This window comes from Rhineura floridana, chromosome 2 (genome assembly GCF_030035675.1).
Source record: "Rhineura floridana isolate rRhiFlo1 chromosome 2, rRhiFlo1.hap2, whole genome shotgun sequence".
NCBI lineage: Eukaryota > Metazoa > Chordata > Lepidosauria > Squamata > Rhineuridae > Rhineura > Rhineura floridana.
Genome location: NC_084481.1, coordinates 101336210 through 101356764, shown reverse-complemented (window position 1 = coordinate 101356764; position 20555 = coordinate 101336210). Strand labels below are relative to the sequence as shown.

The following is a 20555-nucleotide window of genomic DNA, read 5'->3' as shown; positions in this document are numbered from 1 at the left end:
TTTAGTATAAGCAATATAATACATACTCCCTTATCAAAGAATTAAAGATGTAATGATATAGCACATAATGTAATTTAATTTATACAATCGAGGGATTACAGTGTGTGTGTGTGTGTGTGTGTGTGTGTGTGTGTGTGTGTGTGTGTGTGTGTGTGTGTGTGTGTGTGTGTGTCTGTGTGTGTGCATTTATTTATTTATTTATTTATTTAGCACCCTCCTCCCAGTAGGAGCCCAGGGCAGCACATGAATGCAAAACTACCTTATCATTTGTTGCAAGTCACATGCAAACCATTAATGTGGAAATTGATTTTCAGTTGAATTTTGGCTGTTTTTAGTGTCTTGGGATAAGGTGTCAGTTCCACCTTCCTTTCCGTTTCCCAACTTCAGAGATTTAATTGTTTATAACATTGTTTCCAGTAACTTCTTCAGAACAATGGGTTATTCATCTGGTGGCCAAGAGCACTGAGCAGCTACAGTTGTCAGAAGTTTTCAGAAGTTGACAGGTGTTCCTAGTAATTCAGACACACTGTTCTATAGTTAACAGTGAACATGACCACAATGCACAAAAGCAAAAGACTCACCAAATCACGACCAAAGGCCTGAGAGAGCACCATCTCCTGCTCTAGTTTCTTTTTTATGTACTCAGCAGACAGCACCATCCCCTAAAAGGAGGCAGCAAGAAGAAAGGAAAAAGTGAGTTTTAGTACAGTTGAGAAGTCTGCATCAGCACTTTGAAACATAGATATTAACTCTGAACTTTTCATTTCTCAGAAAAGAATAACATGCCAGTATTAAACAAACTACACCGGAGAGCTAATTCATTTGATTTCCAGATATTTACTACCATGCACTGTTTTAGACTGGAGGAATTAGGTCACTTCCAGAGTGTTGCTAATTTGCAGGTGGTATTTAATTGCATACCACCAAATTCAGGTTCAAGAGGATTTGGTGTTCTTGCACAATGAATTCACTTCTTAAATAACTGGACTTTTTGCAGGAAGTAAAATGAGAAAATGCACTGGAAAGTGCAGGGTAACAATTACTTGACATGACTTTGTATAACCTTTCAACAAACTTTGTGCAAACAAATTAGAATGGATGCTTAATAAACAGGTTGACTGGAAGATGCCTTTAACTGTTATTCCTGGAGCTGTCTACAAAGAGTGACGACAACAAGAATGAATAATAATATTGTGAAATATGAATTAACTGATGGGAAGCTTACAAATGAGATGGGGAAAGAAACGTTCAGCAAATTCCCCAGGTTAAAAGGGGAATCATAAAAACATCTAGGTTCTTGCTATATTCTCTAAAATAGTTACATGGTGACAAAAGGGCTTGCCATAGGCTAAGGAGAAAGGTTGGAGACGGTCATCACCAAATACTGACACAATTACCAGATGGAATTAATTTTCAAGGCACAGGAATGCACTAGTTCACATACGAATATCTAATTATAAAGACAGGAAAATCTTATTGAAGATTTGTTTGAGTGCACTAACCGAGGTTATTTACACAGATGGTTAATAACTGTTTATATATAATCATTTCAAACAAAATTATTGACTAAAGCAGGGATGGGGAACTTGTGACCCTCCAGTTGTTGTTGTACTTCAGCTCCCATTATGCCTGACCATTGGTTATGCTGGCTGGAGCTGAAGTCCAACCACAACATTGGGTTATTAGCCAAACTAATATGGGATTGCACAAAGGAGCACAACCACTGGCAGAAGTCCCTCATCCTGTAACACCCTCTTTTTATAGGCTTCCATAGCCATAAAGTGACACAGGTTGGCATAAACTGATACACACACACACACACACCAGCATGGTTACAGTGTTGGACTAAGGTCTGAGAGACTAGGGTTTAAATCTTGACCCATTCCAATCTGGGTTTAGGCCTGGTTATGGGACTGAATTGGCTGATGGTCACTCTTTATCGGGAGGACAGGGGGAGTGCGACCCTGTTATTCTTACTTGATCTCTCGGTGGCTTTTGATACCATTGACCATAGTATCCTTCTGGGCAGACCTAGTGAGATGGGTACTGGAGGCACTGTTTTACAGTGGTTTCGATCTTATCTCCAGCATTGTTTTCAGAAAATAGCATTGGGCAATTGTCTTTCAGCCTCCTGGCAGTTGTGCTACGGGTACCATCTTGTCCCCAATGCTATTTAACATCTATATGAAGCCCTTCGGAGCGGTCATCAGGAGATTTGGGATGAGGTGTCAGCAGTACACTGATGATATTTAGCTCTATTTCTCTGTAACATCTGAATCAGGAGAGGCCATGTAAGCCCTGGACCAGTGCCTGGACTCAGTGGTGGGCTGGATGAGGGCCAATAAATTGAGTCTGAATCCTAACAAGATGGAAGCGCTGTGGGTTGGTGGTTCCCGAGTTCGGATAATTGGTCAGTTGCCTGCTTTGGATGGGGTCGTAGTCCCTCTGAAAGAGCTGGTTTATAGTCGGGGGTGCTCTTGGATCCATCTTTGTTGCTAGAGGCTCAGGTGATCTCAGTGGCTAGGAGTGCCTTTTACCAGCTTCGGCTGGTGAGACAACTGCAGTTAACTGTTTCTGGACCGGGACAGCCTGACTACTGTTGTCCATGCACTGGTAATCGCCAGGCTGAATTACTGTAATGCACTCCATGTGGGGCTGCCCTTGAGGTTGGTCCAAAAGCTGCAGCTGGTACAAAATGCAGTGGCATAACTGCTCACTGGGGCAGGATAATGCTAACATGTCACCTCACTGCTGAAAAAATTGCACTGGCTGCCCATTAGCTACCAGGCCAGATTCAAGGTTCTGCTATCGGTGTACAAAGCCCTATACAACTTGGGACCAGGATACCTGAAAGATCGTCTTACCCCTTATATACCCAGTTGATCACTGCGCTTTGCAGATGAGGGCCTCCTGCACATCCCATCTTATCAGGAGTTCTGTTCCGCACAACATAGGAAGCAGACCTTTAGTGTAGTGGCACCTACCCTTTGGAATTCCCTCCCCTTAAATATTAGACAGGCACCATCTCTGTTATCTTTTCGGTGCCTACTGAAGACCTTCTCTTTCAACAAGCCTTTTAAAGTAGAGATCTTATCCCAGTTTGCATCCGTATTGGAATTGTGATGTTTTTAAAGCTTTTTTAAAAAGATGTTTTTAAAGATGTTTTGTTTTACTATGTTTGGAAAGTCTGTTTTAAGATGTTTTGAAGTATTTTTAGTGTTTTTGTTTGCTACCTTGGGTTCCTAATAAATAAATAATCCCCACTCAGCTATGAACCTTGGGCTGGTCACAGTCCCTCAGCCTAACTTACCTCACAGGGTTGTTGTGAGGACAAAATGGAAAGGGAGGAGAACCATGCACACCACTTTGAGCTCCTTAGAGGAAAGGTGGGATATAGTAGTAGTAGTAGTAGTAGTAGTAGTAGTAGTAGTAGTAATATCAACAGCAGCAACCTGCACTTTCATACAAATGCAATTCATTTACTAAAGTTTGCTTGTATTTATGCAAAGGTATGGTGCCACATCTGATTTCGTTGCACCTTGAATGCCTTCAGGATGTCCTACAGACAAGCCATCCAGTTCTGCCTTCACCATATCTAATGCGTCTAATATGTAAAAGATTTGTGTGATTACATGTGGTGATGATGGCTGTTACTAGTATGCAACACGGTTAACTCACATCTATATCATACAAAAACAATAATTAATTCTTTGAGAAACAAATGCATATTTGTCGTATAGTAACTGATATTACCACAATTAAAATATGAATGTAACTAAAGAAATATTCTGATTACATCAGATATATCAATAGGTAACAAACAGTAATCAAGTCCCCTGACAATAAAACAGCTAAGCCCCCTTCTATCATTATGGGACTCAAAACAGAGCCTTCTATAGGTAATCTGGCAATAAACTCTTGTATTTGTTCCTAATTTGCTCCCATGTTTTGGTAAAAAATGAGGTGCTGGCGAGTACTGTCAGAAAAAAAGCTCTGGATACCATTAAGGCTCTCTCTAGGCTCTTTCAAGCTCCATGGAAAGAGTCTCTACGTTTTCCTGGATATCTTGGAAGAAAATGGCTATTCCCCTCTCCTTTAGAGCAATTCCACAAGGGATCGGGTAGAGTTCTCTCTATGTATACTTTTGGGGGCTTTTCAGGAAAACCAATAAAGATACAACTCTCCCTTGACCTCACTCACCCTGGATGCCACCTTTGCCATGAAAGAGGGATGAATGGAGTTATAGAAGATAGAACCCCTGGAAGAGTTAGTAAAGAGAGCAGGTCTTTTGGTAAGAGGTTTTGGAGCAATGGTGGGTTTACAGCTGTCAAATAAATTTTTACTGGACTACAGATTACATTCCCAACTATTGGGCAGGTGAGCTCTCAGCACCCAAGGATGATGTCATCTGTGCCTGATGGTGCTCACGGACATCCTGGATAAGTATTCGCTGGGGAGACGGACTGTTGCACCTGAATGACCTGTTCCATTTTTCGAAGAAAGTAATCCCTAATTCTCTCCCTTCTTTCACTCTAGCTACATGTCTTAATTTCATCAAAAAAGGGCATATTCCACACTCCTCAGCTGTCTTCTGTCTACTTTTTAAAAAAAAATTCTAAAGATTACCAGAAGGGTTAATACTCGTCCCCTGTCCCTTATATTGACAACATCCTTTCTACAGCCCAACACAATTGTTAACAGGTTTAGTAATAAAATGTATCTATATAATAATAATCCTTATATAATACATTATATCATATCTGCTATATACAAAAATCATGTGCTTTTTCTCTCCTGAATCTCCAATACTTATCACTACATTTTCCTAATTTCAGAGGGCCATACACCATGTACAAACACATTGTTTTTTATGGTTGACCAATGCCAATCATTTTTCAAAAACTTGTTCATATTCCTGCATAAGCATGGTGTCTTGGGTTGGATATGGCAGCAAGACTGCAGATTGTAATGCAGCCTGGCACAGAGCCATTGTACCCCATTATAAATATATGTCTCAGCGCAGCAGCTTATATGAACATTGGCTTTTTAAAGTCTCTATTTGAATTCAGTTCTGCAATAGATAATCAGATAAACTGTGTTCCATGCTCCAGCTGCCTTCTGAGGTTATTACTGGATGTTCTTGGTTATTATTATTAGACTAGCAACTTCAATAACTTACTTTTTCAGTAGCAGCAGTTTACAATCATGTTGTGTCCTTCATGCAAGGTTCACAAATCATTTTAAAACATTTGCTTTCAAAAGGAATTGGAAAAAAAGAGGGTTTACGTATGAAATTACGTATCAGCTAACTAAAATCAGAAGGTTATGAATACCTTGTGTCCAAGCCAGGTTCCATGATGACCTTCCACAGGGAGGCGCTCAGCATCTCCAGTCAGATCAGTCAGAGCATCCTGGAGGAGAAAGATGAGGTCCAATCAGAAATGACAATGAGTCGTTTTTAGGTTAATTATATGCTTTATTTGCAGATCCCCAGGTGCAGAGCATGAAATGGCAACTACTGTTGAGAGTAAATAAAGCAGGACACAACATTACCTTTGGAGACAAAGTTCCTCGGATACTGATGACCACTTTCTTCTTCTCATGATCTACAGCAACGTAGAAGGGAGTTTCATAGACCTGAAGGAAATCCAGTATCATGTCAGTCTTACCTAAATAATTAGCCTTGCCTAAATGAAGTAACATTCACCCTCCCACCATGCAAGCAGTCAGCTAACAGATAAGCCCTCATAGGAGAACAATACTCCTCAGCTCAATCTACTTGAGCATACTTAAGGAGTTATCTGAATACTACTGATAGTAACTTCAGATTTGTCGGAGGACATTTCAATTAGCTGCCAGATCTATTTTCTTAACACATGGCCAGAAATGTTCTCCAGCACAAGAAAGCTCTTACATGGTCCTTACCGCATCATGACAGGAAGTGTACACAATGTCAACAGAGGTCATGTTTTCATCAAGAAAGTGGCGACGGATGGCAATAGCATTGCAGCCACAGCAATTATCTTCCTCAATAGTGACACCAGGTACATAGCGGGGCCGAGAGGGGCAGAGGCAACAGCATCTATAACAATAATAATAATAATAACAATAATAATGATAATAATTAAAGAAAAAAGCACAGGTAATAAATACCATGTGGAAAGGAAAGGAAAATGTATGAAAGATGTAAGAGAAGCTTTCTAAACTTTTTACCTTCAGAGCAGGAAAGATGGTATGTCGGTAATAATGTCTTTATTTACATATAGGATATGCAGAGAAACATGGTTTTCTTGCTGTTGGCACACAAGCTACATTACAGCATTACATTCCCACTCCTCTAAACTAGGGGTGGGGAACCTCAAGCCCCGGGGGTCAAATGCCCCCTGGAACTCTCCTCAGGTCATATCTCCACTTCTCAGGCCACACCTTTCACTGGCCCTGCTATGCACCCCAAGTGTGTTTGCCTAGCTGAAATGTGTCCTTGAACTCTGATAATGTTTCTTGCTTGCCTGGATAGAGGATAAAGAGGAGTGTGTGAATGTGTGTAGAAGCTAGCCTATTGCATAAAGGTAAATTTTGTATTTCCTTCTTTACCCACTTTTGCCTCCCTTGGCTAAAAGCAGCTTCAGGTGGCGGCAGGGTTAAATTAGGGAAATACCACAGGGGAAAAGGATAGCCCTCCTCATCCAGTGTTGAATCTTCTATTCAAGCCCCACCCCCCAGTTGGGTTTAAGTAAAGAAAAAGATGTCAGGAGATCTGATCACAGGTCTCCAATATGATATCTAGTTTAGCCCTAAGGAATAAGGTAAAAACAGATTATCAACATGAAAGGAAGCCACAAATGACTAAAACGAAGTGTATCAATATCTGTCTACATCCCTGAACTCTTCAGCCAGGACCAGTAGGCAAAAGAGTTGATTCTCAGTTTCTTTGCCCATTGTAAAAAGAAAAAAGGAATCCTTTATAATTGAATATTTAGAATATATAAACATTGATAAACCTCAGTACTAAACACCTTCAGGTTGTCCACTTAATTTTAAGTAGAAACGGAACCTATTCTCAGCTTTCATGAGATATCTCCTCAGGATTAGCCAGGAGGGAGTGGTGAGTAGCACATACTTGGCCTCCCAGCACCAGCAGAGCTGCAGCTTACCAGGAAAGAAAAGGAGAAAGGTGACACAGAAGTCAGCACCAGTGTGGCTACACAGCACTGACCTCCGCACTGCTTCTCCTTCTCCCTCCTAGTAAGCCACAGTGACACCAGAGCAGGAGGTGTGCACCACCAACCTTTCCCACCAGCCATTCCTGTATCTCCTGCCATTCCACTACAGCCGCAGCATAATGACTGTACAAAGCTGTGATCCTATGCAGTTACTTGGAAGTAAGTGTCAATGAACTCAGTAGGACCTACTTCTGAGTAAACCATTAGGCTGCACTATGCAAAGGTGTTGTTTTTTAAGAATCAATATAGTGCCAATTCCAATTACTTAACTTCAAGCCTTACCACTTGATAAGGCCCCAAAGTTTACCACACGCAGGGGGGAAAAATCATACCATGCTTTCATTAAGCTGGTCCTTTGATTAATTATTAGGCCCTTTGAGGTCATTATCAAATAATAAGGTTACCTACACTAACAATTTGGTAAGTTGGTTGTCTATGTTAATAACCTGTGGTAGGTGACATCAAGTGGGGAAGATTTCCACCAAATATAGAGTCTCACATCTAGAGGTGTTTTTTTTTAAAAGAAAAGTCTCTGCTTTTTCATGTTTTCAGATATTAAGATTTATATTTGAAGTGTTTAGACGACTTAAATATTTGCAGATATACACCTCTATTTCTGTCTCTACACACATATTCACTTTAGTAAACTTGAGGGTTTGGGGATTGTTTTGCTTTTAGCAAGGTATCTTTAGACATATCTCTGAAGTTTTGGGTCTCTTAACAGATGGCATTCTTTTTTAAGAGAACAAAGTTTTTTCTTAAGCTGTATGTATAAAATGTTAAGACTGTGAGAACATATTCACGAATAGGCAAAAAAACTTTGCAGTTTAAGAATGTACCTATAGCCCACAGATATTTCTATCAAACTTTAAAAAGCAGGGAAATTGGGCAGCTAAGTGAATGCACCAGGGGAGCAGGAGACCTGACCTCCTCTCTGAGATATTGGACTGCCCTACAAATTTGTAAAAATGCAAACACCATTTGGCTTGGTCTTTCACAGTCCAATCCACTTCCTGTGTAGCTTGGAAGAATTTGGTAACGTGTCTCTAGCCATTAGTGAATTTCTCTGCTTTTTATCGCGGGAGGTGAGAAATGGGATCCTGTGCAAGTTTGCTGAGAATGGATTAATCATTTGCATGCATATTGGGTTCAGTGGGATTTACTCCCCTGCAATCATGCTTAAGATAGGTGAAACTGACCAGAGGGGATGGGGAGGAGGGGAGCAGAGGGGATGGGGAGGAGGGGAGCAGAGGGGATGGGGAGGAGGGGAGCAGGCAGGAGGGGGAGGAGGAGGGGAGGTTTGGTCATTTGCGTGTTTATTGAGTTCAGTGAGATTTACTCCCATGCAGTCATGCTTAGGATAGGTAAAACTGACCATAAGAAGGGAGGCCTGGGGGGAGGGGAAGAGGAAGAAGGAAGAGAGGAGGGGAAGAAGAAGGGAGGAAGAAGGGAGAGGAGAGGGGAAGAAGAAGGGAGGAAGAAGGGAGAGGAGAGGAGAAGGAGAAGAAAGGCAGATCTGATCATTTGCATGCTTATTGAGTTCAGTGGGATTTACTCCCATGCAATCATGGCTGGGATAGGTAAAACTGACCATGGGGGAGGAGGAGGGGAGAATAGGGGGAAAGAGGAAGGGGGGAGAGGGACACAGAACGAGGGGGAAGGAGGGGATTGGAAGGGGAGGGGATTGGAAGGGGAGGGGAGGGATGAAGGAAGGGGAAGGGAAGGGGCAAAAGGGAGGTGATGGGAGGAGGGAGGAGGGGAGGGCAGCTTTGATCATTTGCATGCTTTTTGAATTCAGTGGGATTTACTCCTGTGCAATCATGCTTAGGATAGGTGAAACTGACCTAGGGGAGGGGCGGGGAGGGAAGGAGAAGAGAGGAGATTGGATGCATGGGCACTGAGCAGAGGGGAAGCCCCTTCCCTTTCCAAAAGGAAAACATTGTGAACAGTATCATTCTTTTTCAGTGTTTCCCCCACTTTTTTATTCTACAGCAGGCACAATTAGCCTCCTACCCAAATTTAAACCAAAGCTGTCCCTGGCCACATCCACACCAGACTTTTATTTCCCTTTCGATAGCCATAGCTTCCCCCAAAGAATCCTAGGAAGTGTAGTTAGTGAAGGGTGCTGAGAGTTGCTAGGAGATGCTCTGTTTCCCTCACAGAGCTTCAGTCGGAGCGGCTGACTGTTAAACCACTCTGGCCCCTGGAGCTCTGTCAGGAGTTCTTATTGGTTCTTACTGAGCGTGCCCAACATTATCATTGAGTTCAATGCTAAATTCCTTAAATTAATTAAAAATCAGCGAGACATTTTTAAACTTTTAAACTGCAGAAGATGGAGGTCAGAATATGGGGCGAGGTCAGTAACAGGATTACAGGTATTCTGTGAACATGGCTGATTTTTGATTAATTTCATGAGAACGCTAACAGAAGTCCAAAAGGGGTCTGGTTTTCTTCCTTCTCTTTTTACACGAACTCTCTATTCTCTCTGAATGTTTTGTGTATTGCCATGAAAATTTAGAGGGTAAATTTGTAAAGCAAGCATTTCTGAGTTCAGGACTATAGGTTTTGTGAGGTTTTGTTTTGAAATGAGCTTATGGGAAGCATCAGAATGGCATGGGGGGTATTTTCAATTTATCACTGCGGAATGCAAAAAATCCATGCTGAGTATAGTATACAGCCACTCTCGTGCATGGAGAGATAGGTCTTAACTCTGTACAAACAGAACAAGTAACTAACTAGAAGCAACGACAACCACAAAATACTGCAAAGCCAGCTAAAGCAATCTATATTGCTGCAGTTTTCCACATATTTAAGAAGTTGACAAACTTCCCCACATTAATGGTATGGTTAGCTCATCATCTGTTATGTTCCCTATAAAATGTCAGTTGCAGGGACAACATCTTTCCCATCAAGGGCTCTATTGTAAAGAGAAAAAATATTTGCTGCACTTTCATGTATCTATTAAAAAATAATCATTTTTAGCCTTCTTTTAAAAGAAAACTGACCTGAGTGATCCATATTGTACATCTGAAGAAGCAGAATCTGCCCCTGTACTTATATCAGTCCCAATGATATGGAAGATTAATCGATATTCATTAATCATTTTCAAAAGGATAATTGCCCCCCAATAATGTCCCGATATATAATTTACTAAAAAGGCTATATGAAATTGCTCTTCAAAAAACACTTTTTTGCATATTTTGCTATATGCTAGCCATTGCAGTTAGATCATGTGGAGTGTCACCCCAAAATCCATTCTGTGATGGTGATGACTATAACAGGATACAGCATTGTAATTATAGTGTGTTTTCAGATGAATGGTTTGTTGATGACTAGTATTCTGAATCAGTATGTTGATACTCTCAATCAACACAAGGACTATTTACTTTTTATTTGCATATATATAAATAAAACCATTCCACCCACAAATAGTGCTCAAGGTGGCTAAAATAATTTAAAAATGGCAATCAAAACATTAAAACAGATAGATAAAACATCAATAAAATGAAGTGAGGATAAATGCTAATCCAGATTGGTGAGCAGGATAATCACAGGTGGCACAAAACCCGAAACACCCAACAAAATAGATCCAAATCTCCAGCACATACATGAATTAGGAGAATACCTCCAAGAAGGAGTCACACAAGAGTTAAGGACCTATCAACTTTTCATTGGTAACATTACGCTGTAAGAACTGACAGTTTCAACAATTATTGATTCATTTATTGCAAAATCTAGAAAACCAGTGCTATATGTCTAAAATGATCCCATCATTTAGGGATTAAGAGAGCATCTTTCATTTGTTTACATATTTGGCAGCATTCCTTAATGGCTCTGTTCGCACGTCACATTAAACCATAGTTAAACATAAACTATGGCTTAATGTAAACAAGCAGCGTAACTACAGTTCAGTGTAAACAAGAACAAACCTTGGCTTCCAATTGTAATTTGTTTGGAGAGAAACAAGTTTACAACTGTTGGTTCGCATGTAACACAAAGCCAACCCTTAGTTTGTTTCCTTTCCAGCACAGCAGCATTAGGAGCTGGGGAGGAGCGCTTTTGAGTAGTGTACTCCAGCATGCTGTGGCCAATACTGTATTTCACTTAAGCTTAGCATGTGCTTTTATTCGCGTATTTATAGGAGCATTTATCATTCCTTTGGTTGAAGTTAAAAGTGATTGGTTTTATAGATTCATAAATGCTCTATTTCCATTTTACATCTGTTTTGTAATTTCCCTTGCATTTGTTTTAGTTATTTTTCATTTTAATTTCTCACGTTTCAGTACCTACATTAGAGGTTTGCTGTATTTTTGTCCATTTTCCTCCATCCACAGCTCATTCACCACTAGATCCTTCAAAAAGGTCTTTTTTGGTGTGGGGGGCATTGGGGGAGAGTACAGTCTGACAGCCAGGATCCTTGGCAGAGTGAGAGCGAGCACATAGAAGAACAAGCCTTGCTGAAGCAGAGCCAGCATGGCTTCTGCAAGGGAAAGTCCCATCTCAGTAACCTATTAGAATTCTTTGAGAGTGTCAACAAGCATATAGATAGAGGTGATCGAGTGGACATAGTGTACTTAGACTTTCAAAAAGCGTTTGACAAGGTACCTCACCAAAGACTTCTGAGGAAGCTTAGCAGTCATGGAATAAGAGGAGAGGTCCTCTTGTGGATAAAGAATTGGTTAAGAAGCAGAAAGCAGAGTAGGAATAAACGGACAGTTCTCCCAATGGAGGGCTGTAGAAAGTGGAGTCCCTCAAGGATCGGTATTGGGACCTGTACTTTTCAACTTGTTCATTAATGACCTAGAATTAGGAGTGAGCAGTGAAGTGGCCAAGTTTGCTGACGACACTAAATTGTTCAGGGTTGTTAAAACAAAAAGGGATTGCGAAGAGCTCCAAAAAGACCTCTCCAAACTGAGTGAATGGGCGGAAAAATGGCAAATGCAATTCAATATAAACAAGGGTAAAATTATGCATATTGGAGTAAAAAATCTGAATTTCACATATACGCTCACAGGGTCTGAACTGGCGGTGACTGACCAGGAGAGAGACCTCGGCGTTGTAGTGGACAGCACGATGAAAATGTCAACCCAGTGTGTGGCAGCTGTGAAAAAGGCAAATTCCATGCTAGCAATAATTAGGAAAGGTATTGAAAATAAAACAGCCGATATCATAATAACGTTGTATAAATCTATGGTGCGGCCGCATTTGGAATACTGTGTACAGTTCTGGTCGTCTCATCTCAAAAAGGATATTATAGAGTTGGAAAAGGTTCAGAAGAGGGCAACCAGAATGATCAAGAGGATGGAGCGACTCCCTTACGAGGAAAGGTTGCAGCATTTGGGGCTTTTTAGTTTAGAGAAAAGGCGGGTCAGAGGAGACATGATAGAAGTGTATAAAATTATGCCTGGCATTGAGAAAGTGGATAGAGAAAAGTTCTTCTCCCTCTCTCATAATACTAGAACTCGTGGACATTCAAAGAAGCTGAATGTTGGAAGATTCAGGACAGACAAAAGGAAGTACTTCTTTACTCAGTGCATAGTTAAACTATGGAATTTGCTCCCACAAGATACAGTAATGGCCACCAGCTTAGATTAGACAAATTCATGGAGGACAGGGCTATCAATGGCTACTAGCCATGATGGCTGTGCTCTGCCACCCTAGTCAGAGGCAGCATGCTTCTGAAAACCAGTTGCTGGAAGCCTCAGGAGGGGACAGTGTTCTTGCACTCAGGTCCTGCTTGCGGGCTTCCCCCAGGCACCTGGTTGGCCACTGTGAGAACAGGATGCTGGACTAGATGGGCCACTGGCCTGATCCAGCAGGCTCTTCTTATGTTCTTATGAGAGAGAGAGGTGGTAGCCCCTTGTCTGCCTGCTCGAGTGTATGGAGAGAATTGTGTGCGAAGCTTTAGATTGCTACAGCAACATGCTCCATGATAAAAGAAAAAAGGCAAGGCAGGCATCCCTGGATGCATTTTGAAAGAAGCCTTTTCAAGTGGTCTGTATGCAAGGCTTACCTGACCAGGTTGTTTCATTTTAGACATGCATGTTGTTAGTTTTGAACAAAAAGTTTGCTGAAATAGGTTGAACTGCTCTGCTTTTTTGTGGTGTAGGAACCTATCCCTATTCCTTCCATGTTATTCCTACCTCTGGTAGCAACATTTTTGTTAAAGAAGTAATGTCGAGGAATGCATCTATTTTGTTAACTGAGGGATTACTGTACTGATCAAAGGAACAGATATTGTAGAAATATTTTTCTCACCTTCTTTTCATGTTAAGATGAAACAAAGATGCTACTTATTTACAGTTTTTCAATGTTCCCAACACCCTCAAAGTTTAGTCTCAAAATAAGATTTCCACTGGAGTAGCGTATTTTCATTAAAAACATTAAAAAATGCCAGCAGTCTAAAAGTTAGCTTTATGAATGCTATGAGTTAAAGGAACAAATAGGTAAAAACTAAAGAGAAAACAGATCAGAAAAAGAAAAGACAAATGGAAAAAGAGTGTCAACAGAGGCACCAGAACACTACCATTTTTCTAGCTTGTTAAAAAGTCCTCTATAAACTACTTAATAATGCAGGTTCTATATCTTACATAAATCTTAACTATCTGCAGTTTGCTTTTTTTTCTGAATATGTGAACACAAGTACAATAAACCTTCTCAACCTTGATTTAGATGCTTAAGGTTACAACCTGTGCATAGTTAGGAAGCAAACACCACTGAAATCAACTGGATGTCCTCCTGAGTAAGCATGGATACTCAAAGGCCTGTTAAGGAACAATGACAGGGTAACTGGATGGAAATTACATTTGGGGAGTGTATAGAAGGTAAATGTGGATAGAATAAAGTTACTTTTAAATATGTTTAAAATGAAATATGCCCAAGCCATTTAAACAAGGGCAGCCTTGTATATACAAGAATATTGAAAAAAACAGGATTATAAAAACAGAACATAGACTAAGGGGAGCGAAATTCAGAATCTACTAAAGAAAATGAGGAACAATAAAGAAGTATGTGAGAAGAGTGAGGAGGTGATATATAGGATGAAATAAAGGAAGACAACAGTCTGGATGAACACTTACGAGCAGGATCTGGCCAGGCGACAGAGTCCACAGGTAGGCTTCCTCATCAAATACATGGGCCAGCCATAAGCAGCCAATGCAAAGAGCATGTAGTAACAAACCTCTTTGTATCGCAGCATCTCTTGCTGGAGAAAACAAGAGACATTTAGTGTCCTGGTGGCATCATCAGAGATGTCTCCCTCTCACCATTTAATTATCAGTTCACCCAAAATTACAACTTCTTGTTGTTGTTGTTGTTGTTAAACCTCCATACCCTGCCCTCCCTCCCATCAGGCATCTCTTGTTGAAAATAACCACCTACAGCCAAAGACCTATTTCAGATGCAACATAAACCCATAGTTTAAAGCAGGGGTAGCCAACATGGTATCTTCCAGATGTTGCTGGACTACAACTCCCATAATCCCTGACCACTAGCTATGCTGGCTTGGGCTCACACACTCCCTGCCCCCCACAACCTCTGGGACAGCTTCAGGAAGACTGGAAACATCCACTTCTGCTTTGAAATTAAATGAAGGTCCTTATTATATCCAAACTGGGGAACTCTGGTTCATTTAAACTACAATATGTTAACAAGCCAGGATCATAAACCACATTTTGATCTTGGTTTGTTTGAACAGACTATCCTTTAAACCAGGTAATGTTCCACCAAGCTCAGATGTAAGAAGAATCTCAAGTACACAGATCTGAGGCTTATCAAAGCTTATTCCCACAGCATGCAAAAAGGCCCAAAGGGTTTTGGCTTCTTGAATGACTAAGAGTTTTCACTAAGAGAAAGTGCATTTGTACATGGTTTTTAAGGTACATTATTTAACAGCACAACGCCAAGGAAAACCCTCTGCACCAATAAAAGGAAGAAGGCACATGTTGGTTGAGGAGTTATGAATTGTTTGGCCTGCATGTAACATCCAAAGCATCACAATGCTTTTTTTTTTTAATCAAAATCAGGTTGGGAAAATTAAATGCTGGGCAAATAATGTTGCCACTTCCAGCTTTAAACAGCTGGACAGACCCCTGGAAGAGTTTTGGGTGCACAATTGGGTTGAGAGGAGGAAGAACCAGGATACTCATGAATGTTCTCAAAACAACATTAGCTGCTTCCCTCAGACAAGGGACAAATATGGATGCTCTTATATCTAACAGAAACAAAGAGACATGGGGCACCCTAAAGACTAATACATTTTATTATAGCATAAGCTTTCGTGGACTACAGCCTATTTCACTGATGAAGAGGGCTCTAGTCCATGAAACCTTATGCCATAATAAAGTTTGCTAGTCTTTAAGGTGCCAAGACTCTGGTTTTTTTTGCTGCACCAGACTACACGACTACCCCTCTATAGGTCACTCTATCTTTGACTGTTATGATTAACATAAAGGTTTGTACTAAAGGAAAACAAGGTAACTGATTTCTTGGGCTCTTGAGCTAGTAAGCATGCTGCAATTGTATCAAACTGGCATTAGGGTCTGATGACTTACTGAGTTTTTCAGATCCAGATACTTAGTGTTCCTGGTTACCGGCATCCCTGACAAGAAAGCTAGAATATCATTGTTTGCCTGTAAATGACACACATATTAGAATGAGAGCATGACCCTGAAACATTCTGCTTACACACAAGAAGGAAGCCCCATTTGATCTGAATCACTATAAATGAAAACAGAATTATTCTCACTATATTCTGCCACAGGTTCATAATCTCTCCCTTTGTCTTTCCAACATCTGAACTCTAAAGCCTAGAAACTTGAGAAACTATTATTTTAGATATTGCTATTGCTAGTAGTAGTAGATTTTTGTCCTGCCTTTTTTCCATCATGGAAACCAAGATGAGGCTCCCAGGTAGTACCAGAGCTAGGCCTGCTTAGCTGCAGCATGATGGTCTCATGTGCCTTCAGATCATATACCACTAGTTTTGTAGCATCTTGAAGTCTAATTAATTTATTATGGCATAGCCTTTTTTGGGCTCTAGTCCACAAATGTTTTATCATAATAAAGTTATTATTCCTTAAGGCTACAAGGGTCCTGATTGGTTTTGCTGCAGCAGGCTAACACTGCAAGCTTTGGTCACTGTAACCACTATCTCTCATTGATCCTGTTCTATTAGTAACTCCTATTTTGTCCCTTCACTGACCTTCTCACTACCTCTTCTCCTTCAGAGTTGTATGTTATCACCCAAATTACAGCATTGAGTAGCATTGTTGGCTACTGTTAAACTATGTTCCATCTTGTAGATGGCTGCATGTAGAAGGTGGAGAGTTAAAGATAATTTAAATGGTGCGCTTCCAGCTATACCCCATAAAAATGATCCTCTAAACATCTTAAGCCCATTTGCCACTACTCAGCTTAGCAGTCCTGGGAAGTCACTCTACATTTTTCCTAGTATTACTATCCTGGACAAATCAAGCAGCGATTGAATGGCTAAATAAGGAACACCTTTTCCAGAAAATTAATGCCTTATGCTTTATAACAGAGAATAGCTGAAAGAATGACATCTAAAAGAATCATAGGCAATTCCTAAAACTCATGGTTTCCCCAGTTTGTGAAGTTTAACTAAGTCATATCAATGAAACATTGAAAAATACAAGTTACATTTTTTATTATAAGTCACTGAGAGGTGAATGATCATTAGCGGGGCCAAAATTTGGTGGTCTCCTGCTCTGAAACACACGACAATAGGCGATTCAAGGCCAGATTAACCTATTCGTAACCTCTGTGTTTTACCAGTGAAAAAAAGCACAGGCATCATTCTGCATACTCACTTCATCCAGTACTGCATTGCGTTTTGCTCTCTGCCGTTGGCGAAGAAGTACCAGACCTGCTATGATATCAGATGGGACTATGTCAAGGTCTCGGAAAAACTCAGCAAAGAGATATGCAATTTCTGAGTAGGCATCCTGAAAAACCCCAAAAGGAGAAGACAAAAAATGAATTTGTAACAAGCAAGAGACAGAGAGCTAGAATTAGTTACTAGACTGGTACTGAAAATTTAATTCTCACTTTCCAAAATATCCACTGTGTTAACTAGGTTAACATTGTTCTCTGTTTCACTCTAATTTATCCATCTAAGAACAGAATTCTCAAGATTTGTTTTTTATACTCGTATTCCACTTTTCCTCTAAGGAATGTAAGGTGGCATACAAAGGGTTATCTCATTTTATAATCACAACAACCTTGTGAGGTAGGTTAGCCTGAGAAACAGCAACCCAGTTCACATGCCAATACTAAGCCAAATCATGGCACAGCATGAATAGAAAACACGCAGGTTTCCAGAGCAAAGATTGCAGCCACTGCACTCCTCCCGCAGTCCTGGTGCCACCAGCTACCCATCACTAAGCCACAGCTTGGCTTAACTTTACTTCTGAACCTGGGCTTATGGTTTATCTCACTCCAGTCAATTCACGAGATGTAACGAAGGTTTGTTATTGATTTACCACTCATGATTTGTCTGCAGGAGGCTAACCACGAGCCCAGGTCTGGGCATAACACTAAACCAAACTAGGCTTAGCCCCAGGTAGTACAGCAGGACTGGGGGAGGAGGGCTATGACCACATTCTTCGCTCTGGGAACTCACACGTTCACTCGTTCATGATAAGCCATGGTTCCATTTAGAGTTACATGTAAACGTGATCAGTTACTTATTCAAGGACACTCAAACAATTTTATGGCTAAAAATGTATTTGAGCTCAGACCTCCCAGATTCTATGCACGGCATCACTCTTGCCAAAAGGTCCACCTATACCACTTTTCCGTCTCCAACAACAGGCGACCTGAAGCTCACACGCAGGGCACAACAAAGATAGACTCCCCCTGTCATTTGTCCCGAGCACTGCAAATCAGATAGGATAAGAGTCTGTGGAAGTTTGGGCAGCTCCACATTTAACACAGCAATCATGTTTGTTGTAGATAAACCAATGCTATGTCCATGTTTCCACAGCAAACATATTAGATATAAACAGCAGACCTGCATAACTAAACAGCATGTATTAAATATCATGCCCGGAAGCCCTGCTGTTGGATTTATAGTGGTTAAGGTGTTGGACTACGACCTGGGAGACCAAGGTTTGAATCCCCCCACAGCCATGAAGCTCACTGGGTGACCTTGGGCCAGTCATTGCCTCTCAGCCTTACCAAGAAAACCCTACTCATAGGGCCGCCATAAGTTGGAATCAACTTGGAGGCAGTCCATTTCCATTTCTTATTTAAATGTTTTTTATTCTTATTTATTGTAAGCAATCCAGAGAACTTTATGTGATGGCAGCCTACAAACATTAGCACTGGAAAAGTTTCAGAAAAGGGCAACCAAAATGATCAAGAGGATGGAGTGACTCCTCATAGGGAAGGTTGCAAAATTTGGGGCTTTTTAGTTTAGAGAAAAGGTGAGTAAGAGGTGTATAAAATTATGCATGACATGGAGAAAGTGGATACACAGAAGTTTTTCTCCCTCTCTCATAACCCTAGAACTCGTGGGCATCCAATGAAGCTGAACATTGGAAGATTCAGGACAGACCAAAAAAAAAAGTGCTTCTTCACACAGCACATAGTTAAACTATGGAATTTGTTCCCACAAGAGGCAGTGATGGCCACCAACTTGGATGGATTTAAAAGAGGATTAGACAAATTCATGGAGGAAAAGGCTATCAATGACTACTAGCCATGATGGCTATGCTTTGCCTCCATAGTTGGAGGCAATATGCTTCTGAAAATAGGTTGCCAGAGGCTGCAGGAGGGGAGAGTACTGCACTCAGGTCCTGCTTGTGGGCTTCCCATGGGTATCTGGCTGGCCACTGTGAGAACAGGATGCTGGACTAGATGGGCCACTGGCCTGATCCAGCAGGCTCTTCTTTTGGTCTTATTTATTTACATAAGAAGGATACAGCTCTCTTGAACATATACATAGGGTTATCTTGTTAATAACTAAACTGATATTCATCTACAACTGTGTCACATACTATCTTGACTTTTTATCTCCTTTGGAAAAAATCCTTTCTTTATAACTGAGAACAATCCAAGTAATTTTTGGTAATCTGACTGCACACTTTCTCCAGTGAAAAAGTAAGTGCTGTCAATCTAAAATCAGTCAACTCAATAGCTCTCTTTTTGCTAGTTTGAGTGGCTTTACTACTTCAAAGGAGCTTTTTCTTTCTTGCAATTGCATGACCAGCTTAGAAACATTCTGCCTACAATAAATATGACTCTGTGCAAGCAAAGAACAAAAGGAAATTTCTTTTTTTCCTCTAGTCTGCTGCAAATGTCTCTCTCCCAGCCCCTCAACCATATTGAAGATTGGAAACATTATGTCTGAACCTGTCCCTTGTAACTGTCTCCTTATATAGGGCATGATTTTCCACCCATGTGCGGAAAATCCCAACTGGGGTCAAAAGTGCCATGTTTTGTTCCACCATGTTCACAAGCATATTCAGAGATATTTAGGAACCATTTCCACATCTCTTAAGCATGAGATCTAGAGATTTCTGCACACATCAGACCACAGGGGAAATGATAGAGCAAACTGCAAATATGAAATATTAAATGGAGCAGATTTGTCATTTGTGGTCTGAGAAAGTAGATATTTGCTCTTTGATGAAAAGATAGTTGCTACTTACTGACTGGGAATCTTTTGTTCGTGTGCAGCAGAGGAAAACTTTCAGCCGTCGGGTCCAGCTGCTGGCCTGCCCTTCCTCCAAACGGTGCCTTCAATTTGCAGAAAGGGAGAGTTAACACATGGATAACCAGATGCACCCCATCCAGGCAGTAAGGAAGAAGAGACCAGTAGAAACACAAAAGCTGCAATTATACCACCACAGAAACTGACTGCAACAAGGCATAAAATGGTGAATAGTTTCTGAATATCATTTGCCCTACACCCTCTTAATGCCTATTATCTTGTCTGAAAAGATGGCACAAGATAGCATCCAGCAAAACTAGATATTTCGCCACCCTGGGCTCCTGCTGGGAGGGGCAGGATATAAATCAAATAATAAATAAATAAATAAATAATATTATGGGTGTAAAATGTTAATAAATATTCTTACCCTTCTACCCATCAGTGTGCCATTGGTTCCAAACAAGAGGGTTTCTAATGGCAAAGCCAAAGGTCTCTGTGATGTTCCTATATTAATGTATATATGGTAAGTGTTGGTTGTTTAGAAGATAAGTGGAGTGAAAGAGGAGGGGGAGTGAATGGGCAGTAGAATGCTAGATGATTGGCTGAGTGTTTAAAATGGCTGAACGTATAAAAGGAAGAGAGACAGTGGAATCTGG

General features: G+C 40.8%; 1 protein-coding gene across 10 annotated transcripts in view; it reads right to left on the bottom strand.

The window, feature by feature from the left end:
• The window catches only part of DAGLA (diacylglycerol lipase alpha), a 167516-nt gene that overhangs the window by 20309 nt on the left and 126652 nt on the right, over positions 1 to 20555 (bottom strand). For all 10 annotated transcript variants that reach the window (XM_061609831.1, XM_061609826.1, XM_061609829.1 and 7 more), the window contains 8 exons: positions 19898 to 19985; positions 17054 to 17188; positions 15776 to 15853; positions 14303 to 14427; positions 5926 to 6082; positions 5554 to 5637; positions 5334 to 5411; positions 582 to 662 (listed from right to left, as the gene is read on the bottom strand). In XM_061609831.1, coding sequence (XP_061465815.1) covers positions 582 to 662; positions 5334 to 5411; positions 5554 to 5637; positions 5926 to 6082; positions 14303 to 14427; positions 15776 to 15853; positions 17054 to 17188; positions 19898 to 19985 — 826 coding nt within the window. The remainder of the gene's footprint in view (positions 1 to 581; positions 663 to 5333; positions 5412 to 5553; positions 5638 to 5925; positions 6083 to 14302; positions 14428 to 15775; positions 15854 to 17053; positions 17189 to 19897; positions 19986 to 20555) is intronic.